Below are 23,941 nucleotides of genomic sequence, written 5' to 3'. Positions count from 1 at the left end.
CCTGATATCTCCACTTTTCTAGAAATGTCAGCTGCACAAGCCAATGCTTAGATCTCACCAGTCCTTCTTAGAGGCATGATCAGAGTGTAATCTGTCAGGCACTCCAAGGCATGAAACTTGAACTTGATGTCTACAGTGATCACACCTTTAATTCTGTATTACAAGAGAAACAATGGGAAATGCCTGGCAAGACCTCACACAGATGCCAACTGCTACCTCATTCTTCCCTTGGCTCAGATTACCCAGCCCCCAAACTATGACCTCCAGAGCAAGCACGGGATTAGTTTCTGCTTCACTCTCCCCTGGCATGGTCTCTACTCCCTGAACACTGGATACTCAGGCTTCCTCAGGTCCTTCCGATAGCTGTTCTCTCTCTCTCTCTTTTCGAGGCAGAGTCTCACTCTAACTCAGGCTGACCTGGAACTCACTCTGTAGACCCAGGCTGGCCTTAAACTCACAGTGATCCTCCTACCTCAAGTGCTGGGACTAAAGACATGTGCCACCTTGCCTGGCCCCACTTCCTTTCTTGTCCAGTGTTTCTTGTCTCTATATAGCTCCAATTGCAGTCACCTGGTTTATGGCTGAATGGGACAATGAGTTTTGTCTCTCTTGTCTACTGCTATTTCTTGGTGCCTGTAGCAAGGTTCCCCAGAGAAAAATCAGCTTAGTGAAAACACTGGTCAGAAGAATAGAAAAACAGCAGGCATGGGAGCTGTCACAGTCAGCTCCACAATGCTGGGATGAACTTCCAAATTAGACACAGTATGGTGGAAGGGATTTATTTAAGCTTACAGATCCAGGGGAAGTTGCAACAATGGCAAAAGAAGCTGGTTCCCTTTCACAGATCCAAGCCAAGAGAAACCACCAGCAGCCAGAAACCACCAAAAACAGAAAGCATAAAAAGGCACCAAGCAGGGCTGGAGAGATGGCTTAGCGGTTAAGCACTTGCCTGTGAAGCCTAAGGACCCCGGTTCGAGGCTCGGTTCCCCAGGTCCCACGTTAGCCAGATGCACAAGGGGGCGCACGCATCTGGAGTTCGTTTGCAGAGGCTGGAAGCCCTGGCGCACCCATTCTCTCTCTCTCCCTCTACCTGTCTTTCTCTCCGTGTCTGTCACTCTCAGATAAATAAATAAATAAATGAAAAATAAAAAAATTAAAAAATAAAAAAAATTAAAAAAAAAGGCACCGAGCAGCTGGTGTGGTGGTGCACAACTTTAATCCCAGCACTCGGGAGGCAGAAGTAGGAGGATCACCATGAGTTTGAGACCACACTGAGATGGCACAGTGAATTCCAGGTCAGCCTGAGCTAGAGTGAGACCCTACCTCAAAAATCAAAAAAAAAAAAATATATATATATATATAGCAAAAGGGGGTCTGGAGAAGATTGCTTAGCAGTTAAGGTGTTTGCCTGCAAATCCAAAGGACCTCGATTCAATTCCCCAAGACCTACATAAACCAGATGCACAAGGGGGCTCATGCATCTGGAGTTAATTCACAATGGCTGGAGGTCCTGGTGCATTCGCTCTCTCTCTCTCTTTCTCTCTCACCCTCTTTCTCTCTCTGTCTCTCAAACAAATAAATAAAATTAAATAAAAAGAATCTGAGTTTCATCCCTTCTTAAAAATAAAAAAGGGGGCTAGAGGGATAACTTAGTGGTTAAGGCACTTGCCTGCAAAGCCAAAGGACCCAGGTTTGATTCCCCAGGACCCATGTTAGCCAGATGCACAAGGTGATACATGCATTTGGAGTTTGTTTGCAGTAGCTGGAGGCCCTGGTGTGCCCATTCTGTTTCCTTTGCTTCCTCTTCCTCTTCCTCCTCTTCTTCTTTCTCTCTCTCTCTCCTTCTTTCTTTCTGACAAATAAATAAGTCTAAAAGAAAAAAAAAAACAGCTGGAGAAATGACTTGGCAGGTAAAGGTGCTTGCTTGTAAAGCTTGCCAGATAAAGAAAAAAAAAAATGACACGTGGGCTGGAGAGATGGCTTAGTGGTTAAGCGCTGGCCTGTAAAACCTAAGGACCCCGGTTTGAGGCTCAATTCCCCGGGACCCAAGTTAGCCAGATGCACAAGGGGGCACACGTGTCTGGTGTTCGTTTGCAGTGGCTGGAGGCCCTGACGCACCCATTCTCTCTCTCTCTCTCTCTCTCTGTCGCTCTCAAATAAATTAAAATAAACAAAAAATTTTTTAAAAAGTGACACATGCATCTAGAAATCATTTGCAGTAGTAAACCCATAGAAACACACATACATTGTGTGTGTGTGTGTGTATGTGTGTGTATATATATATATATATATATATATATATATGTGTGTATATATATATATATATATATATATATAACTTTTATTTTTATTTTTATTTATGTGGATGTTTTCAAGGTAGGTTCTCACTCTAGCCCAGGCTGACATGGAATTTACTATGAAGTTTCAGGGTGCCCTTGAACACACAGCAACCCATCTACCTCTGCCTCCCAAGTGCTGGGATTAAAGGCATGTGCTACCACACCCGGCTTAATAAAAAAAAAAATTATTTAATTTTATTTGTTTATTTGAGAGAAAGAGCAGAGAGAGAGAGAGAATGGACACTCCAGGGTCTCCAGCCACTACAAATGAACTCCAGATGCACGCGCCTCCTTGTGCATCTGGCTTACATGGGTCTTGAAGAATAAATCCAGGATTCTTTGGTTTTGCAGGCAAATGACTTAACTGCTAAGCCATCTCTCCAGCCCAATTTTAATATATATTGATTTTTCAAGGTAGGGTCTCACTCTAGCCCAGTCTGACCTAGAATTCACTATGTAGTCTCAGGATGGCCTTGAACTCACAGTGATCCTCCTACCTCTGCCTCCTAAATGCTAGGATTAAAGTTGTGTGCCACCATACTTGGCTTCCTAAAAAAAATATTTTTAAAACTAGAAGAAGGGCAGGTGGGATGGCTTAGCAGTTAAGCCATTTGCCTACAAGGCTGAAGGACCCAGGTTCAATTTCCCAGGACCCATGTTAGCCAGATGCACAAGAGGGCACACATATCTGGAGTTCTTTTGCAGTGCCTGGAGGCCCTGGCATGCCCATCCTCTCAATCTAAAACAAGAAGAACAGGGCTGAAGAGATGGCTCAGCAGTTAAGGTGCTTGCCTGCAAAGCCTAAGGATTCAAGTTTGATTCCCCAGTACCCACATAAAGCCAGATGCACATGGTGGCATATGAATCTGGAGTTTGTTTGCAGTGGCTGGAGGCCCTGTCATGCCCATTCACACACACACACTCTCTCACTTAAATACGTAAATAATTACTTTTTTAAAAAGAAGGAGCAGGGAAAGACACTGCAGGCAGAGTGTTCAGGTCATGGGCAAATGCGAGGGTGGCAGGGCAGAAGCCCGTACAGTTTGGCCCTTGAGCTGGGAGGTGGCTCAGCTGGTAAAGTGCTTCACAGGTGTGAAGACCAGAGTCTGATTACCAAAATCCACTAAACAGTATTTTTAACATTTCATTTATTTATGAGAGAGAGAGAATAAGCACTCCAGGGCCTCTAGCCACTGCAAATGAACTCCATCTGTATGTGCCACCTTGTGCATCTGGCTTTATGTGGATACTAGAAAACCAATCTTGGGTCCTTAGGCTTCTCAGGCAAGTGCCTTAACCACGAAGCAATCTCTCCAGTCCCCCCCCCCCCATTTTTAAACAAACTACCCGGAGACTAGGGAGATGGCTCATTGAATAAAGTGTTTACTGCTCAAGCATGAGTAGCTGAGTTCAGATCCCCCAAACCCACGTAAAAGCCAGATACTGTAGCTGGTTTCTGTAATCCCAGCATGCCTAAGGGTGAGAAAGGAGGGGGAGACAGGAGAATCTGCCTGAAGCTTGCGCTTGTGGGCTAGCCAGCCTGGGGAATAGAGATGTGAACAATGAGAGGTCTTAATAAGGTGGAAGGACCAACCCTGAAAGTTATCCTCTGACTGCCATGCTTAGTGGTTAAGGCACTGGCCTGCAAAGCCTAAAGAATTCAGGTTTGATACTGCAGAACCCGCATAAGCCAGATACACACTTATCTGGAGTTTGTTTGCAGTGGCTAGCGGCCCTGGTGAGCCTATTCTTTCTCGGTGTCTCTCTTTTTCTCTCAAATAAATTAACAAAAAAGAAAAGAAAAGGAGCTGGACATGGTGGCACTCAAGAGGCAGAGGTAGGAGGATCCCCATGAGGCCACCCTGAGACTCCATTCCAGGTCATCCTGGGCTAGAGTGAGACCCTACCCTACCTTGAAGCCCCCCCCAAAAAAAAAATAAAAAATAAGAAGAAGAAGGAGGAGGAAGAGGAGGAAAGGAGGGAGGGAGGGAGAAAAAAAGAGAAAGAAAGAATGAGCTGAGTGTGTTGGCACACACCTTTAATCCCAGCATTCCAGAGGCAGAGGTAGGAGGATCGTTGCTGTGAGTTTGAGGCCAGCCTAAGACTACATAATTAGAAACAAAAAAAAAAAAGAAAGAAAGAAAGAAAAAAGGTAAAAGGGCTTGGGATCTAGCTCAGTGTACTTCCCAAGAAAAAGTTGAGTTTTCTCTAGGTGTTGCTCTAGGTTAGGCAAAGGGGACAGAAACATCACAAGAATGCCCCCAAGTAATTATTAAACCTCTGCAGGTCAGGTTGAGGAGCATGGCACAAAGGTGGGTGGGTTAGCTTGTCGGCAGGTGGCCCTGAGGGCTCCATGCTCTGCTTCCCTTCCTCTAGGCTCCAGGGTCAGAGCTGCATGAGCCCAAGGACAATGACTATAGGTCCCTGAAGCAGCAGAACCCCGGGCCAAGCCACTGTCAGGAGAGAGTTGTAATAAACAAGAAAGGAAACCCCACAGACCTCAGAGAACCCCAAGGCTGTGGCCTCCACTTCCCTGGACCCCTCCCCCATCGCACTGCCTCCTGAGGTTGCTTGATGCTGGCCCTGGAGTCCCTAGAGAGGACCCTCAGCTAGGCTCTGAGCTCACTCCCGCCCCTCCCCCATGCTGACTGACCTGACTGACAGAAGCAGGCGTTTAGGAAGCAGGAGATAGGTGATAACTGCACCCACAGGGTTAATGGTCCTGGCAGGGGCTCCGTGTGGGACTCCAGGTCAGATGTCCATCCTGGATGGGGACAGGCGCGCAGGCTGCTATTCCGGGGCTCTGATCATGGCTGTTTATTTATAGCGCTAGTGTGTGGGGGGGTGCTCCCCACTCAGGCGGCAGAGCGGCTGTCCTGCTGCAATGTCACCATAGGCACTGCTTCTGCAGGCTGCCAGCACAAGCCAGTGCCGCAGAGGACAGAGGGCCCTGGTCCCGGCAGACTCCATTCAGGACAGCTGGGTAACCTGGTGAGGCTGGGAGGGGACTGGCCAGATGGGCAGCACCATGGAATCTTCAGGGGGTGCCTACCTGCACCTGGGTGCTGTGACATCCCCTGTCGGTACAGCCCGTATGCTGCAACTGGCCTTTGGCTGTGCCACCTTCAGCTTGGTTGCCCACCGAGGCGGCTTTGTGGGCATCCAGGGCACCTTCTGCATGGCTGCCTGGGGCTTCTGCTTCACTCTCTCTGTCTTGGTGGTGGCCTGTGAGTTCACACGTCTCCATGCCTGCCTGCGCCTCTCCTGGGGCAACTTCACAGCCGCCTTCGCCATGCTGGCCACACTGCTTTGTGCCACAGCCGCGGTCATCTACCCTCTGTACTTCACCAGACTGGAGTGCCTGCCTGAGCCAGCCGGCTGCACGGCCAGAAACTTCCGCCTGGCGGCCAGCGTCTTCGCCGGGCTCCTCTTCCTAGCCTACGCCGCAGAAGTGGCCCTGACACGGGCCCGGCCTGGCCAGGTGGCCAGCTACATGGCTACAGTGTCAGGGCTCCTCAAAATTGTCCAGGCTTTTGTGGCCTGCATCATCTTTGGGGCGCTAGTCCATGACAGCGGCTATGGGCGCTACATGGCCACCCAGTGGTGTGTGGCTGTCTACAGCTTGTGCTTCATGGCCACAGTGGCTGTTGTAGCCCTGAGTGTGATGGGCCACACAGGGCGCCTGGGCTGCCCATTTGACCGCCTGGTTGTCATATACACCTTCCTGGCTGTGCTACTGTACCTCAGCGCTGCTGTCATCTGGCCTGTCTTCTGCTTCGACCCCAAGTATGGGGAGCCAGGACGACCCCCTGACTGCTCCGGGGGCAGCTGCCCCTGGGACAGTCAGTTGGTGGTGGCCATTTTCACCTACGTCAATCTGCTCCTCTACATCGTTGACCTCGCCTACTCCCAGAGGATCCGCTTCGTGCCTGCCCTGTAGCCTGGCAGGCAGTGACCCACCCACCTCTGCTCTCGGGCTAAGAACACATGAGGCTGACCAAGGTGAACCAAGACCTCAGGTGAACAGGAGGGAGGGTGATAGCTCAGGGTAGAGTCTACCAGACATCTCACAATATTTGGGGAGGGACAGAGGGGAAGGAGGCTCTGAGCTAGGGATGGGGATCAGAGAGCTAAACTGCTCATGGATGCTCATTCTCCCCATCTTCATTTCTGTCTTTGTCTCTGTCCCTCCCTTTGTTCCTGACTCCTTCTATCTTCCCACCCTTGATCCCTTCCTTCCTCCCTCCCACCCTCTCTCTTTTCTGGCCTTTCCTGGGCTCAGTGCTGGTAACTGTAACACATGGCAATCCTTTGGAGAAGATGCTGTTGTGACCCATTTTGCAGATGGGAACAGTGAAACTAGAGGCACTAGAGTGGCCCAGTGTGTCCATCAGTGTCTGGAGATGGCAGTCAGTCTGGGTAATATAAGCTAGAAAGAAAATGATTTCCTGAGGTTAGGGGCAGGGGTTAGAGACAAACCAAGAAGAGCAGCAGAGCATGGCTGTCAAAGAGAATGTGAGGACCTGGAACAGCCTTCTTGTTTGAAGAGGAAGTCCCCAAAACCCTGGTAGGAGACCCTCATGGGATAGCTGTGCCAACTCACAGGGGAGGAGCCTGAAAACCAGGACCAGCTTCAGCCGCCTCCAAGGAGCAAACCAGAGATCACAACCTTTAGAAGCAGAGTGAAGTCTGTGCAGTATCTGCCCAGGGCTGCTTCCCAGGGCTTAGAGAGCTGGAGTTGGTCCTGGTGGCCTGATGCCAAAGCCAGCACCACCAAGAATAGTGTGAGAAGACTGATTTCCAGCCAGTGACGATGGCCCCATCCAGACACCCTCCATGGTCTCTAATCCAGCAACTTCTACAGTGCTTGCCATGAGTTTTGAGAGGCTGGCCTGGTGGGCAATGGCAACTCTGACTCAGGGTGAGGGCCCAGCCTGGGGAAGCCTCTGCAATTTGGAGCCTGGATACCAGGCACCTCCATTCAAGCATCTAGCTGGTCAACTGTTCCTGAATGGCAGGACCTGCTGCTACCATCACCCTCCATGCTCCAGCCAGCTTCTTCTATGCAGTAATACAGACTAGACCAGTATAGGGCAGGCCCCTGTGATGACCTGCAACCCAAACATCATGGGCCCCTCAGCCTCAGGTCCTTGAGTTGAAATAAATAAAGATGTTCATTTGTGCCTGGCCTGCTCCATCCTTGCTGACCTCTCAGAGAGGGCTCATTTGGGTCATCTCTGCTGAGGGTCTGTGGCCAAATGAACCTCCCAGACATCTCCCTGCTTGCTCTGGGAGAAGGGCATAGATTTTAGCCTGGTAAGAGAGGATGTAGTCATGGGAGTGCCCTGGGCCCTGGGCGACAGGCCTCGTCTTGGGTCTCCTGAGGAAGGGACAGGCAGTGTCCTCTTCCTCGGCAGATGATAGGCTAGGATGGGAAGGAGAATGGATGTGGAACGCTTCCTCTTTCCTAGAGGCCCTGGGTTCTCAAGTCGCCCCCCCCCCCCCCGGAAATCTCCAGAATCCAGCTGACATACAGGAAGAGGGGCTGCTGCACTTTCTGGGCAGTGGAACTCATGGGACTCTGGGTTTGGTGGGCCTTCAGCCAGGCCTGTGTGGCATCAGATGGCCCTTGCTGAACAGCTGGAGAGGACACACGGTGGTCAGCCAACAAACTGGGTCTTAACTTGAATGGGATGGGTGTAGGCAGTTTCTGGAGGGTTGGGAGTCAGGGGGCGACATCAGCAAGAAACAAAGGAGTATGTCAACCCCCTTCCTCCCACCCAGCCTGTGTTTGACAGGCTGGCTGACTCATAAGCTTCTGGGCTATTCTGTCTCCTTCCCTTCTTGCCCTATGTGCACTGGTATTACAAATACTAGTGCGCCCACATCAGCTTTATGTGGTTCTGGGGATCTGAACTCAAGTACTCACACCTGCATGGCAACTGTTTTCTGCACTGAGCCATCTCTCCGCTCTTTTGTTCTCCTGAGACAGGCTCCCACTAGACATCTCGAGTGGAAATAAATACAGATGTTCGTTTGTGTCTGGCCTGTTCTGCCCTTGCTGGCTTTTATTTTATTTATTTTTTCTTATTGTTTTTTTTTTTGGGGGGGTCGAGGTAGGGTCTCTCTCTAGCACAGACTGACCTGGAATTCACCATGTAGCCTCAGGCTACCCGGGCCTATGGCCGCAGGGGGTACCCGGATTTCAAAGGGGAGCCTGCGATGAGTCGAAAGGGAGGGGAGAAGGGAGGATCGGCGGGCTCTTGGGGTGCACACTTGACCGCGTTGTGGCTTCCTACTCCCGGTCTGGCGCCGGGGAGGCGGAGCCTTCCGGGTCCGGCAGATGACGCAACCACCGGCCTGGGATTGGCTGCAAGGCAGGGGCGGGGCCGGCGGGCGCGGATGCCGCGTGGCGGGCGCCGAGCTCTGCCAAGGCTGCTGCACCTCGGTGGGTGAAGAGGCCGGGTGGGAGCTCCGGGGCTGGGTCTCTGAGGATGAGACTCCGGAAATGGGGGTTCCGGAGATGGAGGTTTCGGGGACGGGGGAATCTTGGAATGGGGTTCCGGGGATGGGGACCCTGGATGGGACTTTGAGGATGGCACTCGGGATGGGAACGTGCTGGGGTCTAGGATGTTGTGGGAGGTGCAGAGCTCTGGCCTACAGGCCCTCCTTTACTACCAGTCACTTCCCTTGAGGGTTCCCAGACCGTCAGCCGCAGGCCGTGCATCTGGCCGAAGAGTCTGGGTCAAGCAGTAACAGGAGAAGTGAAGCCGGCTGGAATGGGGGTAGGGGACCCCTGGCTGCCAGAATGACTGGGTTTGGCACTATCCACCTAACTTGCTGCCTTCCATCCTGCCCGGCCAGTCTCGCAGCTGCCCTGCAGAGCCAGCTCCAGCTGTGAGGCTGTGGGCGCTGAGCCTCCAGACATGAGTGTGGGCTTCATTGGAGCAGGCCAGCTGGCCTTTGCGCTGGCCAAGGGCTTCACGGCAGCAGGTAAAAAGGCCCTGAGGCCAGGGAGGGTGCTAAAAGTGGGAAGTAAAAGTGAGTCAGCCGTGGCCTCAGTCCTGTGAGAAATAGCAGCTGCCATATGTTTGGGGTCACCGGCTGGCTTTGGAGGCTGGGAGGGGTTCTCTGCAGTCACCTTTCTAGCAGTGTGGGGGACGGAAGCTAGAACTGGCCATGAGGAAGGAGCTCTGTCCCCCACAGGTGTCTTGGCTGCTCACAAGATAATAGCCAGCTCCCCAGACATGGACCTGGCCACCGTCTCCGCCCTCAGGGTAGGTGCTGCATGAAGGCAGAAGGGAACTGGTTCTCTGCAAGAGCCAGGGGCTGGGCTAGGAGTGTAACAGACCTGACAGTGGTAGGCCATGTGCTGAAGCCCTTTGCCTCAGTGAGGGGAGCAGCCTTGTGCTAGGGACTCTCCAGACCCTGTTTCACCTTGCCATGAATACAACTGGTGGGAGAGACTGCTGGTCTGAAAAAGTTTGAGCAGGGGTCACCACCACAGGGACATTCTGCCACCAGGCAGCATGGTGTGGCCAGATAATGTCCTGGGCTTTAAATGCAACTTCCAGTTGCATGGCTGAATGAGGGTTTCAGGCCCAGTGTAGGAGCCAGACTCCTGTCTTGAGACCCACACCTGGATGGCAGGGGTGTCCGGAAGCTGCTGCCACTGCAGCCCAAGGTGGGGAGGGCAGAGCTATGATTTAGACAGAGTGCCCCCCATTTTTAAAAAAATATATTTTATTTATTTATTTGAGAGAGAGAGGATGGGCACATGAGGGTCACCAGCTACTGCAAATGAACTCCAGTCGCATGAGTCTCCTTGTGCATCTGGCTAACGTGGGTCCTGGGGAAATGAAATGGGGTCCTTTGGCTTTGCAGGCAAATGCCTTAACCCTTAACCACTAGGCCATCCCTCCTGGCTTTTTTTTTTTTTTTTTTTTTTTTTTTTGGTTTTTCGAGGTAGGGTCTCACTTTAGCCCATTCAATATGGAGTCTCAGGGTGGTCTCACAGCAGTCCTCCTACCTCTGCCTCCCCAGGGCTGGGATTAAAGATGTACCCCACCACTCCCTGCTCAGAGTGTCCTTTTTCTACTTGCAAAGAGGGCTCTTTCTAGAGGACAGTGCTTCTTCCATTTCTGGGTATGGGGCTGGAGAGACGGCTTAGTGGTTAAGGCACATGCCTGCGAAGCCTAAGGATCCAGGTTCGATTCTCCAGGTCCCCCATAAGCCAGATGCACATGGTGGCACATGCGTCTGGAGTTCGTTTACAGTGGCTGGAAGCCCTGGTGCACACATGCGCTCTCTCTCTCTCCCTAATAAATAAATAAGTAAATCTTAAAAAAAAAAAAAAAGAAAGAAAGATTTCTGGGTGTGGAGGGCAGCTGAAGGGGGTTCTGATTCCTAGCTCATCCTGTACCACCAGCCCAATAGTCTCTAGGCTTCTCTATGTTTGGGGCTCTGTGAACAGGTAACCCCTAAGGTAGGCTAAGCCACTTTGTCCTCCTGCAGAAGATAGGGGTGAACTTGACGCCTCACAACAAGGAGACGGTGCAGCACAGCGATGTTCTTTTCCTGGCCGTGAAGCCCCACATCATCCCCTTCATCCTGGATGAAATTGGTGCTGACATCAAGGACAGGCACATCGTGGTGTCCTGTGCAGCTGGTGTTACCATCAACTCCATTGAGAAGGTGGGTGTCATGGTTCAGGCCAGAAGGGCTTCAGAGGGGCTGGAGTGTGTGGTCGGGAGCTCTGCTCTGGGTGCCTGGCTTCGCCATCTGTGAAGGGGGTATAGTGGCCCAGGCCATGGTGAGAATTCAGGAAATGTTTAGTGGGAAGAGAGGATCCACACCCATTCTCTCTGCAGGGTGAAGACAGATGGCCAAGGCCACGGTGACAAAGTTGTTTTCTTCTCCAGAAGCTGACAGTGTTCCGGAAAGCTCCCAAAGTCATCCGCTGCATGACCAACACCCCAGTGGTGGTGCGAGAGGGGGTCACTGTGTATGCCACAGGCACTCATGCCCAGGTGGAGGATGGCAGGCTTGTGGAGCAGCTCCTGGGCAGTGTGGGCTTCTGTACGGAGGTGGAAGAAGATCTGATTGATGCTGTCACAGGGCTCAGTGGCAGTGGGCCCGCCTATGTGAGCTCCAGGGCAGTTTCCAAGTCTTCTACACCTCTGTCCCTGCTTCCCTTGATGACTGGGGTGGAGGCTCCAGCACTGTGGGAGATGGTGTTTTGCCTGGTCTCTATCCTGCATCCCAGAGGAGAGGATGCTGGGGCAGTGGCTCAGAGCACCTTCTCCCATAGGTGTTCACAGCCCTGGATGCCCTGGCTGATGGTGGTGTGAAGATGGGGCTTCCAAGGCGCCTGGCAGTCCGCCTCGGGGCCCAGGCTCTGCTGGTCAGTGTTTCTGTGTACTGGTGGGGGGTGCTTCTTGCTGAACTTAAGGCTGGCTCACTGGGAGTAGTCAGGAGGTGCTTCCGTGGCTGGGACCAGTGCCCCGTGGAGGCGCTTAGGAGCCCTACCACTATGAATCCCTCTCTGTGGCCACAGGGGGCAGCCAAGATGCTTTTGGACTCTGAACAGCACCCAGGCCAGCTCAAGGACAATGTCTGCTCTCCCGGTGGTGCCACCATCCACGCCTTGCACGTGCTGGAAAGTGGAGGTTTCCGCTCCTTGCTCATCAATGCTGTGGAGGCCTCCTGCATTCGCACACGGTGGGTCCCACTGACACCCATTTGCCTGTTCTGGCCCATCAGAGCCATGGCTTCGAAGGCTGCAGTGTAGCCATTCATTCAACAGATATGCATGGAACTCTGGCCTGGCCTTGGACAGGATACGGGATGCCTCAAGGTTTCAGGGTTACAGTAGGCAATGCTCCTTGTCCCCTTCTATTTTCTGTGAGGAAAGGTGTCCACATGTGTGCCAGGAGGAATTCTCTGGGTCTGCACTACAGCTTCCACCCATGCATTTTGATCATCATCACAGCCAGGGAGCCAGATTTAGGAGGCAGCTCAGCACTTTTGGAGGCCTGCTTCAGCACCTTCCTCATGGCCTTGCCTGGATTAAGCAAGTTAGCTAACGTAGTCTAGCCTGCTGGCACCAGGGAAGCCTGGTGAGAATTGAATGAAAACTGCCTGAAGTGAAGTCCTGCTGTGGGTCCCAGGCAGGGCCAGGGCCAGGAGTCACTGTCTCAAGTTAAGGTCTGCTCCTGACCAGCTATGTCTTTGTTGCCATTCTGGACACACACTAGTGGAGACACCCACAGAATTCTGAGTACCACTGCATGGCTGCAAGGTTTACGTGCAGGGATGGCCTCCCACACTGCCTTCAGGGGAGACAGAGGCAGGAACCCCCTTTCCCAGTTAGGCAATGAGAGGTTAGGGTTGGGGGTGCTAAGCCACTTTGATGGTAGACAAGGTAACCAGTGTGACCTTAAGTCACTCTGCATGGAGTGGGAGGGAGCCCTGGTAACTAGTTATATGGATAAGGGGAGGCAAGGCTGTCAGGGGGAGCACAGGTACAAAGACCCTGAGAAAGTGACAACATGACAGCTCCTGAGTGGGATCCCGAAGGTAGTGATGGTCAGCTCCAATACCTCACTGCCTCTCTAGGGAGCTACAGACCATGGCTGACCAGGAGACAGTCTCCCCTGCCGCCATCAAGAAGACTGTGCTGGACAAGGTGAAGCTGGGCTCCTGTGCCGGGGCCACTGTGTCCTCTTCCGGCCATGCTACACCACTGCCCTGCAGCCTGGCCCCGGCAGGCAAAGACTGATTCATCCTGCACACTTACCTTCTGTTCTCTGATTTCTTCCTTCCTTCTTTTTATTCCTCCCTTTCTCCTTTCTTTCTTTCTTTCTTTTTTTGAGGAGGAGGAGCTTCAGAGCAGGGTCTCACTAAAGCCTAGACTGACTTAGAACTCACTGTAGCACCAGACTGACCTCAAACTCGCAGCCATCAATTCTCCTTCCTCAGGCTCCTGAGTGCTAGGACTGCAAGCGCATGCCACTTGGCTAGCTCTGGTTTTTACTTTCTCTGTCCTGGCTTGCTGCTCCTGCCTTGGGGATCTCTAGCCCAAAGTCACATGGAATGTCCCCTTAGTAGGTAACTGCTCACAACCAGATAAACACAGAGGTCAGCTGGGATCACAGCCAGTAAGGAAACCATTACTTACCCCTGGAAACTGGGATCCATGGTCCCCAAGTACAAGTCTAAACCTAGGCTGGGCGGGGGTCCTCAAGCCTCCACCCCTCCGGCTTCTGGAGCTTGGGCTTGTGGGGTCTTCACTCGCTGGTCCCAGTGTCAGCTGGCTTAGGTTTGGTGCCTTTCTGCCCTCCACTCAGGAGGTCCTGTGAGGGCAAACTTGCCCCAGACATCCCATGCGCCATACCAGGAACCACATTTTCTTGGGCAACTGCCAGCCACCCATGAGTCCTTGGACACTGGGGGAAAAGGCTTCTCAGGTAGTTGAACTTCCCGTGCCTACCAACACAGGCAGACCTTCCATTCCAGCTCCTGACCTAAACTTAACAAATGTCTCTTCTCTTCCCATGATTTTGGTTAAATAAACTTTTTTTCCCCATAATCTCTCAGTGCCCTGTTTCCTGTGATGAGAGCAGGAACCAGCAACCCGGGGCCTCAACTCCTGAGGGTCATGTAGTCAGCTGCAGTGAGACCGAATGTCACCCGGGGTGCAGAGGGCTGCAGAGTTTCCTGGCTTCTGTGATTACAGACCTGCCTGGAGATCTGGGCACGTCTTGGCACACTGGCTGTGGGGAGGGGCACCAACTTCATCTCTCATGCCCTTGGTCTGCCAGGGTCTAAGCCATACAGGGCCCGGTACCTGGTGAGGAGGGGCCAAAGTGGGGGGTTGGGGTTCTCTAGAGGAGCAGAACCAAAGGATACACGCATACACGTGTAGACATTATAAGGAATTCACAAGATCAATAGGTGGGGTGGGTCAGCAGGTTGGAGGCTCTGGCCTAATGAGTCTTGGCAAGCTCATGTTTGCGTTCAAAGACAGGAGCAGGAAGAGCGGGTACCTTAGAAGCAGTCAAGGCTAAGGATTGGAAAATGTTCTCTCGCTTGCTCTCTTTCTCGGTCTTTTTTGATGCAGGGTCTCACTTTTTTTTTTTTTTCCGAGGTAGGGTTTCACTGTAGCTCAGGCTGACCTGGAATTCACTATGTAGTCTCAGGGTGGCCTCAAACTCACGGCAATACTACGTCTGCATCCCAAGTGCTGGGATTAAAGGCATACGGCACTATGCCTGGCTAATTAATTAATTTAAAAAAAATTTTTGAGCTGGGTGTGGTGGCGCATGCTTTTAATCCCACCACTCGGGAGGCAGAGGTAGGAGGATCACCATGAATTCAAGGCCACTCGGAGACTACATAGTGAATTCCAGGTCAGCCTGGGCTAGAGTGAGACCCTACCTCGAACCACTACCCCCCCAAAAATATTTTTTTTCTTAGTTTTATTTATTTAAGAGAGAGAGTGCATCAGGGCTTCCAGTCATTGCAAACAAACACCAGATATACACCACCTTGTGCATCTGGTTTATGTGGGTCCTGGGGAACTGACCCTGAGTCCTTAGGCTTTATAAGCAAGTAAGTGCCTTAACCACTAAGCCATCTCTCCAGCACAAAGTCTACTAATTTAAGTGCTAATGTCATAGAGAAACACCCAGGGGGTGTGTGTGTATGAGAGAGAGATTAAGGAATTATCTTTATCTATTTGTGTGTGTGTGAGAGAGAGAGAGAGAGAGGTGGCATACCAGGACCTCCAGCTGCTGCAAACAAACTTCAGACATATGTACCACCTTATGCATCTGGCTTATGTGGGTTCTGGGGAATTGAACCTGGGTGCTTAGCCTTTGCAGGCAAGTGCCTTAACCACCAAGTCATCTCTTCAGCCCACACCCAGGATGTCTGACCAGAGTACCCTTTCTTTGGCCTAGTCAAGATGACTCACAGAGTCAACCCTGCATATCTGAGCTCCTGGGGTCTTTACTGAGCCTGTGAATTTCTTGTTTCTTCAGTTAACAGTCACTGAGTATGGAGACTGGGAAGATGAGGTGGTCCTCCCTCAACTTCATAGCGAGATCTCATTCCAATTCTGCCCACTTCCCTGGCCACTTCAGAATCAAAGCTGGCAGAAGCCCTGTAGGGGTTGAGGGATAACATTCAGCTATGGCAGGAAGTGATGTTGTAAGTGTGCGGAACCAGGAAGTCTGAGCATCTGTCCCTGAGTTGGGCACATTGATGCCATGTGGAGGGGCAGAGTCTCCCAGAAACCTCTCTTCACAGTGTCACTCTCCACAGAAGAGCCCTGTGACTACTCTGGGAGCCTTATCTGTTTTGTTCATGCAGAAAGGATATTACATTTTAGATGGGTGTGGTGGTGCACGCCTTGAATCCCAGCACTCAGGAGGCAGTGATAGGAGGATCACTGTGAGTTCAAGGCCACTCTGAGACTACATAGTGAATTCCAGGTCAACCTGGGCTGGAGCAAGTCCTTACCTCAAAAAAACCCACAAAAAATATAAATAAATAAATAAATGAAGCATATTACATTCTGTGAGATTTCAACACTTACATTCTGCTTCCTGTTCTAGGAAAAACTGTCTTGGCTTGTGTGGGGAGCCCAGGTTGTCTTGAGGTCTTGTTTCAATACAGAGTCTCTCTCCTTCAGTCCCATACATGAATACAAACCCACTAATCATTGCTATACAGGTGGTAGAACGCTACCCACCCTGAGGAAGATCCTAGGGTCTGCATCCCCTGCAGTGTCTCACTCTACTCAGGCCCCAGAGGACAGGGTGAGTGATAGGGCACAAAGCAACAGCTTCAGGGCCAACTCTGAGGCCCAGAGCTCTCTGTCCACAGGATGCAGCCCCTCCCACTGGCTCCAGGTAAGCCCAGCACAGGTTACTTCTTTTTAAAAATTTTTCAGGCCAGGCATGGTGGCACACTCTAATCTCAGCACTAGGGAGGCGAGGCAGAGGTAGGAGGACCCCAATAAGTTTGAGGTCACCCTGAGACTACATAGTGAATTCCAGGTCAGCCTAGGCTAGAGTGAGACTCTACCTCAAAAAAACAAAGAAAGTATATTTTTTAAATTTTTATGAAAATATTTTTAATAAAATATTTATTTGGACACAGAGACAGCAAGCATGCACATATCAGGCTCTCCTGCCACTGTAAACGAACTCGAGACACACGTTCCACATTGTTCATCTGGCTTTACATGGTATTGGGGAATTGAACCTGGACTGTCAGAGTTTGAAACAAGTGCTTTTAACCACTGAGTCAGCACTTTTAAATTTTTTTTAAATATTTTTTTTTTAATTTTTATTTCATTTTGTTTTTTGTTTTTTTTTCAAAGTAGGGTCTCACCTTAGCTCAGGCTAACCTGGAATTCACTATGTAGTCTCTCAGGGTGGCATCAACTTGTGGTGATCCTCCTATGTCAGCCTCCTGAGTACTGGGATTAAAGTCATGCACCACCACACCCTGTTTTTTTAATTAATATTTTATTTATTTACTTATTTGAGAGAGAGAGAGAGGAAGATGCAGACAGAGAGAGAAAATGGGCACACCAGGGTCTCCAGCCATTGCAAATGAACTCCAGATGCATGTGCCACCTTATGCATTTGGCTTATGTGGGTCCTGGGAAATCAAATCCGGGTCTTTAGCTTCACAAGCAAGTGCCTTAATCACTAAGCCATCTCTCCAGCCCATAAAGTAAGATTTTAAAAAATAAATAAATAATGGACTGGGAAGATGGCTTAGTGGTTAAGGTGTTTGCCTGCAAAGCCAAAGGATCCCAGTCCGATTCTCCAGGACCATGTAAGCCAGATGCACAAAGGAGCATATGCATCTGGAGTTCATTTGCAGTGGCTGGAGGCCCTGGTGTGCTCATTTTCTCTCTCTGTCTGCATCTTCCTCTCTCTCTCTCTCAAATAAATCAATAAAATATGTTTAAAAATCTTATTTTATTTTATTTTTTCTCAATTTTTAAAAACATTTTCCATGATTATAAAAAATATCTCATGGTAATACCCTCCCTTCCCCCCCTTTTCCCCTTTGAAATTCCATTCTCCATCATATCCCCTCCCCATCCCTCTTTTATTTTGATGTTGTGATCTTTCCCTCTTATGATGGTCTTATGTAGGTAGTGTCAGGCACTATGAAGTCATGAATATTGAGGCCACTTTACGTCTGGAGGGAGCACGTTGTAAGGAGTCCTACCCTTCCTTTGGCTCTTACATTATTTCCACCTCTTCCGTATTAGACCCTAAGCCTTGGAAGGCGTGACTGAGATGTTACTTGATACTTTAGTCACTTATTTCCAGCACAATAATACCTTCTGAGTCGTCCCAAGGTCACTGCCATCTGAAAAGAGAAGATTCTCTACCCAAAGTGAGAGTAGCATTAATATAAGGGTATGAATATTAAGAGAAGTGCTTACTGGGCAGTTTGATAAGCATAGTATATACACTTATCCAGACATCAGCAGATGTTACACCCCTAGGGCTCCATTATTTATTTATTTATTGTTTTTCATGGTAGAGTCTCACTTTAGCTCAGGCTGACCTGGAATTTACTATGTAGTTTCAGGGTGGCCTCAAACTTGTGGTGATCCTACCTCTGCCTCCTGAGTGCTATTCTTTTTTTTTTTTTTTTTTTTTTTCTAGATAGGGTCTCACTCTAGCTCAGTCTGACCTGGAATTCACTCTGTATTCTCAGGGTGGCCTTGAACTCACTGTGATCCTCCTACCTCTGCCTCCCAAGTGCTGGGATTAAAGGCGTGCGCCACCACGCCCGGTTCTTTTTTTTTTTTTTTTTTTTTTCTCCTACTCTAGCTCAGGCTGACCTGGAATTCACTATGTAGTCTAGTCTTAGGGTGGCCTTGAACTCATGGTGATCCTCCTACCTCTGCCTCCTGACTGCTGGGATTAAAGATGTGTGCCACCACGCCCGGCTTGCTGTTGTTTTCTTGAGGTAAACTCTCACTCTAGTTCAGGCTGACCTGGAACTTACTCTATAGTTCCAGGCTTCCCTCAAATTCACAATGATTCTCCTACCTCTGCCTCTGGAGTGCTGGGATTAAAGACATATGCAACCACACCCAGACTCCTTTTTTTTTTTAAAAGTGTATTTTTATTTATGTATTTGAGAGAGAGAGTCAAATAGAGAGAAAGAGAGAATGGGCATGCCAGGGCCTCTAGCCACTGCAAACAAACTCCAGATGCATGCATCCTTTTCTGCATCTGGCTTATGTGGGTCCTCGGGAATCGAACTGTGGCCCTTAGGCTTCACAGGCAAACACCTTAACTGCTAAACCATTTCCCTAGCTCCCAGACTCCTTTTTTTTGTGCTTTTTTCCCCCTTTTTGCACTTGCCTGCAAAGCCTGAGGACCCATGTTCGATGCCCGAGATCCCACATGAGCCAGATGCACAAAGGTGAGGTAACCACAAGGCCAGATGCACAAGGTGGCACATGTGTCTGGAGTTCATTTGCAGTAGCTGGAGGCCCTGACATGCCATCCCCCTCCTCTCTCTATGTGCATCTTTCTCTCTCCCTCTCAAATAAATGAATAAATAAATGAAATATTAAAAATTTAATATTAAAATATTAAAAATATGGTGGTGAAAAGGCCCAAGTGAGGTCAGGGGAAGAGATTGAGTAAAGGAAAGGTGGAGGGAGGGCTAATCAAAATCTAAGAGGATATAAATACATCATATGGAAACCTACTTTTTTGGACAATGAAACACTCAGGAGCCACAGATTGTTATTAGAAAAATTTCAGTGCCAGGGATGGTATACCTTCTAGTGAGTTGTTGGCCAGAGAGGTCCTTGATGTCCCTCAAACATTATAGGCCATTGCCCAGTCCCTTGGTTTCCCTCCAGGAATAGATGGCAAAATCCTATTGTTGAAGACTCCATATACTGGGGCTGCAAAGCCACTGAGAAATCCTGCTGGGACTGAGCTGATAACCTCCTCCATGTAGACCAGCTGACAGAAAGCTGGGAAAAGCCATGCTGCATGCAGTTAAATGGGAGAGAGAGAAATCACCAGTGAAGGTACTCAACAGTAGACACTGAAAGCCTTAGATTTGGCCAGTCAGGCCAAATGAGCCAACAGGTGTAATAGTGGCATGTCTGTCATGGTGGAAACCAACTGCCCTCTAATTGGACTGGATGCCCACTCCATGAAAGGGAATATATCCCTGACACTGAAAACTTAAAACAGGGGTAATCATGAGCCCTAGGGGTGTAACGTCTGCTACTGTCTGGCTAAATGAATATACTATGCTTATCAAACTGCCCAGTAAGCACTTCTCTTAATGTTCATACCCTTATGTTAATGCTACTCTCACTTTGGGTAGACAATCTTCTCTTTTCAGATGGCAGTGACCTTGGGATGACACAGAAGGCATAATGGTGCTGGGAAGAAGTGACAGGAGTGCTCAGTACTGTAATATCTCGATCATACCTTCCAAGACTCAGGATCTATTGCAGAAGAGGTGGCAGAAAGAATGTAAAAGCCAAAGGAAGGGTAGGACTCCGTACAACATGCTATCCCCAGACACAAAATGGCCTGGATATCCATGACCTCACAGTGCCTAACACTACCTAGACAAGACCATCATAATAGGAGGAAAAGATGATATGATAACATCAAAATAAAAGAGAGACTGATTGAGAGGGGGAGGGGATATGATGGAGAATGGAATTTCAAAGGGGAAAGTGGTGGGGAGGGAGGGCATTACCATGGGATATTTTTTTATAATCATGGAAATTGCTAATAAAAAATTTGAAAAAAATGAAATAAAAGTGAAGTACTTATGATAGAATAATATGGATTTCAAAGTACAAATATTTGGGGCATGATTATACTAAAAAAATGAACAATGTGGTTACATGTTTATATTTACCCTGTACTAGATCCTACTCTGTGCAATGGACATGTCTCAAGTGTTAATCCTCATCAGAACCCTGTGTGATATAAATTCTCACTCCCTTTTTATTTTCTTTTTGGTTTTCCGAGATAGGGTCTCACTGTAGCCCAAGCTGACCTGGAATTCACTATGTAGTCTCAAGGTGACCTTGAACTCATAGTGCTCTTCCTACCTCTGCCTCCCAAGTGCTGGGATTAAAAGCGTGTGTCACCATTCCTGGCTTCATTCCCTCTTTAAAGTTAAAAAAAAAAAATAGAGCTCAGAGAAATTAAGTCACCCAAAGTTCCATAGCTCCATGACCTTCCTTACTCACACTCTTAAGTGCTCAATAAATATATATCCAGTAAACAAATGCATAAAAGTCTGCATGTGGTCTACAGGGGTCTCAGACCTTTTCCTTAACCTCCTATCCATAGCCTAAGGCACCGCTACCTGGGACCCTGGGGTTAAGCAGCTCATTCAGGGAGGGGTTTGAGGCAGCCTCCTCTGGTCTGGAGCTGCCAAACAATTCTTGGATGCTGCGGTAGGAACTTGAGGGCAATGAGAATATAAAACAAGAGGACATGAGTGTGTGTCAGCTGTCTATAAGGACTGCTCATCCCCCTCACTACCCCAGGCTGGGCTCACTGTCAGCTGTTGGGGCTGCTTGTACTCATGTCAACGCAGACTGTGGGGACTTTGGAGGAACAATGCTGGTGGGAACTGTATGTAGCCACAGGTTTAGCAGCAGAAGCTACGGAACAGACACAAGTCTGAGAAGACCAGGCTAAAGAAGAGAATGTCTTCCATACAAAATTGTGCAGTCAGTGGTACATCTTCCAGCACCTCCACCCCGATGAGTTCCTCACCGTCCAGGGGTGCAATGGCTGAGTCCCAGGAAGTGACTGTTTTTCGCCCTTTGATGAGTCTGTAGACCACACAGCAGTCCCAATTGAGGCCCTGCACCTTGAGGGCTTTGTCTAAAGGATTGTAGACACTTATGCCATCCCAGACAGTCACCACTCTGCGCTGCTTGCTGGGCATGTACACATTGCCAAGAATGGTTCAGCTCCATTGTCAGGGGGGCCTCGTGGTGGCTCCGTGGAGCCTAAAACTTTGTCAAGATAGGCTGAGGGCTCTTTCTGTGGTCTGGCTCGGTTCACGGCGACATGGCCAAGCACACCAAGAAGGTCTTTATCGTCGGTAAGTACGGGACCCTCCCTCTGGAAAATGGTGAAGAAAATTGAAATCAGCAGCACACCAAGTACACTTGCTCCTTCTGTGGCAAAACCAAGATGAAACGACAGGCTGTGGGCATCTGGCATTGCGGCTCCTGCATGCAAACGGTGGCCGGCGGGGCTGGATCTACAACATGACTTCTGCTGTCACAGTCACGTCTGCCGTCAGAAGACTGGAGGAACTGAAGGACCAGTAGAAGCCCTGTCATTTGAGACGTCCCTGGCCTGCAATAAATGGGTTAATTTATGTAACAACAACAACAAAAAAAGATAGGCTGTGGTGGTTCTGGGCAGGTGCCATGGAGCTCCTGTTATGCCACTACAGCTCTCACGACCTCCATCTTGGACCAGTCTTATTTCCTCACATTTCAGGCAAACACCTTAACTGCTAAGCCATCTCTCTAGTCCCCCCCCCTCTTTTTTTTTTATAGAAAAAAAAACAGAGAGAGAGAAAAAATGGGTTCACCAGGGTCTCAGCCACTGCAATCAAACTCCAGATGTAAGCCGGAAGTAGTGGTGCACGCCTTTAATCCCAGCACTTGGGAGGCAGAGGTAGGAGGATAGCCATACCATGTGTTCAAGGCCACCCTGAGACTACATAGTGAATTCCAGGTCAGCCTGAGCTAGAGTGAGACCCTACCTTGAGAAAAAAAGAAAGAAAAAAAAAAAAACAAAAAACACCTCAGACATGTTCAACCCCTTGTGCGCATGTGTGATCTTGTGTGCTTGTGTCACTTTGTGTGTCTGGCTTACATGGGATCTGGAGAGTTGAACATGGGTCCTTAGGCTTCACAGGCAAGCACCTTAACAGCTGGGCCATCTCTCCAGCCCCCCAGCCTCCTTTTTCAATTTTTTTTGTCTTTTTTTTTTTGCTTTCTCAAGGTGTGGTTAGCCACTATGCCTCGCTTTTTGCTGTTTTTTATTTTTAACACATGTATGTCCATGTTCTTGTGTGTGTGGTCCATGTGCACATGTGTGCATGTACATGTGGATGCAGAGGATATCCTTGTGTGTCATCCTCAGGTATAATGTCCATTTTTTTTTTTTTTTTCTGGAGACAGGAGCTCACCAACTAGTATGGCCAGCAAGCTCCAGAGATCCTCCTGTTCTTGCCTCCCCAGGGCTGTGCCTACAGGCATATACTCAGCATTTTTATGTGGCTACTGGGGATCAAATTACTTAGGTCAAACAAACTACTTGTTGTGAGGCATGCGGTTTACTGATTATGCTATTTCCCCAGCCCCTTTTTTGATTTGTTTTTAAATATAAAACAGTTAAGGGAGCCACGGTGGTGCATGCCTTTAAACCCAGCACTTGGGAGGCAGAGGTAGGAGTATCACTTTGAATTCAAGGCCACCCTGAGACTACACAGTGAATTCCAGGTCAGCCTGGGCTAGAGTGAGTCCCTACCCCAAAAAACCAAAAACAATCTACCACCCAACCAACCAACTAAACAAACAAAACCAAAAACAGGGCTGGAGAGATGGCTCAGCAGTTAAGGCACTTCCTGCAAAGCCAAGGGGCCCATTTTTGATTTCCCAGTACCCATGTAAAGCCAGATGTGCAAGGTAGTGCATAACATAATAAAATAAAATAAAGGAACCCATCAACCAAATTGGACTTCACCCATTTGTCTTCCACTTTGTATGTCCTTCTCTGGGAATTTTCAACAAGGAGTGGGGTCTCCTTACAGAAAGACATGCCAGTGACAACTCAATTCCACCACATGTCTACTACGCTCAGACATGCTCCAGAGATGCAGGTGTGGGTTTCTGGATTAGGGTCATCAGTAAGCATTCTCTGAGGCCTAATGCGTCTTGTTGTATTGCTGCAGGGACTGGACTGGAGTCTTGGTTGTGCCCAACAGCCTCGTGCCTCCAGCCCGTTGAGCCATCTCGGAAGAGAAGGCTTCGCAGCTGAATAGGGTGATGAGTGTGATAAAGATGCGATGCCACAGCATGAAAACACCACGAAGGGCCCCGCCTGTAATCCCAGAGCTCAGCAGGGAAAAGCAGGAGAATCGCTGAAAGTTCGAGGCCAGCTTGTGTTACATAGCAAGATCCTGTCTCAGAAAAAAAATTTAAAAAGTGCGCGAGTCTCAGCTAGCGGAACTCGGCTAGGGTTTAACCGAGACGTGGGGGTACCGAGGGTGGGGTCTTACGCCGGACCACGAGCGGAGACCCAAGCCTCACTAGGCAGCACAGCTTCCCCGCGGACGCGTTGCCAGAGGAGCGCGCGCCCCACTGGTCCCGCGAGACCTTGCCCGGGCGCGGCAACTGTTGCCAAGGGCAACGGCGCCGAGTCACGCAGGCGCAGTGGATGCACGCTTGCCCCGCCGCCGCGTCTTCCCCTTTAAGCTCTGGCCAGCCGCGTCGCCGCTTCATGAATGGAACCCACGTGACCAAACATCATGTG

The 23,941-nt window shown here is 49.6% G+C and overlaps 2 protein-coding genes and 1 pseudogene across 4 annotated transcripts; 2 read left to right on the top strand and 1 right to left on the bottom strand.

Annotated features, from left to right (window-relative positions):
- The first annotated feature begins 5,355 nt into the window (after positions 1 to 5,355).
- Positions 5,356 to 6,279, top strand: Myadml2 (myeloid associated differentiation marker like 2). Its single transcript, XM_004655050.1, has one exon. It carries the CDS (start codon positions 5,356 to 5,358, stop codon positions 6,277 to 6,279), a length of 924 nt encoding a protein of 307 aa, XP_004655107.1.
- A 2,471-nt stretch (positions 6,280 to 8,750) lies between these two features.
- Pycr1 (pyrroline-5-carboxylate reductase 1) lies at positions 8,751 to 13,929 on the top strand. 3 transcript variants are annotated; one of them, XM_045159580.1, is made up of 8 exons: positions 8,751 to 8,787; positions 9,204 to 9,332; positions 9,546 to 9,616; positions 10,857 to 11,033; positions 11,261 to 11,494; positions 11,650 to 11,742; positions 11,896 to 12,059; positions 12,957 to 13,929. In XM_045159580.1, the coding sequence occupies exons 2-8, from the start codon at positions 9,266 to 9,268 to the stop codon at positions 13,117 to 13,119; spliced, it is 969 nt and encodes a 322-aa protein (XP_045015515.1). In that variant the 5' UTR covers positions 8,751 to 8,787; positions 9,204 to 9,265; the 3' UTR covers positions 13,120 to 13,929. The 3 variants fall into 3 exon arrangements, with proteins under 3 accessions (XP_045015515.1, XP_045015514.1, XP_004655108.2); XM_045159579.1 differs by having other exon boundaries at positions 8,753 to 8,787; positions 10,854 to 11,033; XM_004655051.3 differs by having other exon boundaries at positions 8,761 to 8,787; positions 10,854 to 11,033; positions 11,261 to 11,482.
- Positions 13,930 to 20,715: 6,786 nt separating this feature from the next.
- Positions 20,716 to 23,910, bottom strand: LOC101611096 (annotated as a pseudogene).
- Positions 23,911 to 23,941: the final 31 nt, after the last annotated feature.

Source organism: Jaculus jaculus, chromosome 9, assembly GCF_020740685.1.
Source record: "Jaculus jaculus isolate mJacJac1 chromosome 9, mJacJac1.mat.Y.cur, whole genome shotgun sequence".
NCBI classification, from domain to species: Eukaryota; Metazoa; Chordata; class Mammalia; order Rodentia; family Dipodidae; genus Jaculus; species Jaculus jaculus.
This window is presented reverse-complemented; position numbering and strand designations above follow the sequence as displayed.

Coding starts and splice junctions, on each gene's coding strand:
- Pycr1 (XM_045159579.1), top strand. CDS start 9,266: ATGAGTGTGGGCTTCATTGGAGCAGGCCAGCTGGCCTTTGCGCTGGCC. Junction 11,743..11,895: donor TCGGGGCCCAGGCTCTGCTG/GTCAGTGTTTCT, acceptor CTGTGGCCACAG/GGGGCAGCCAAGATGCTTTT. Junction 12,060..12,956: donor GCCTCCTGCATTCGCACACG/GTGGGTCCCACT, acceptor CTGCCTCTCTAG/GGAGCTACAGACCATGGCTG.
- Myadml2 (XM_004655050.1), top strand. CDS start 5,356: ATGGGCAGCACCATGGAATCTTCAGGGGGTGCCTACCTGCACCTGGGT.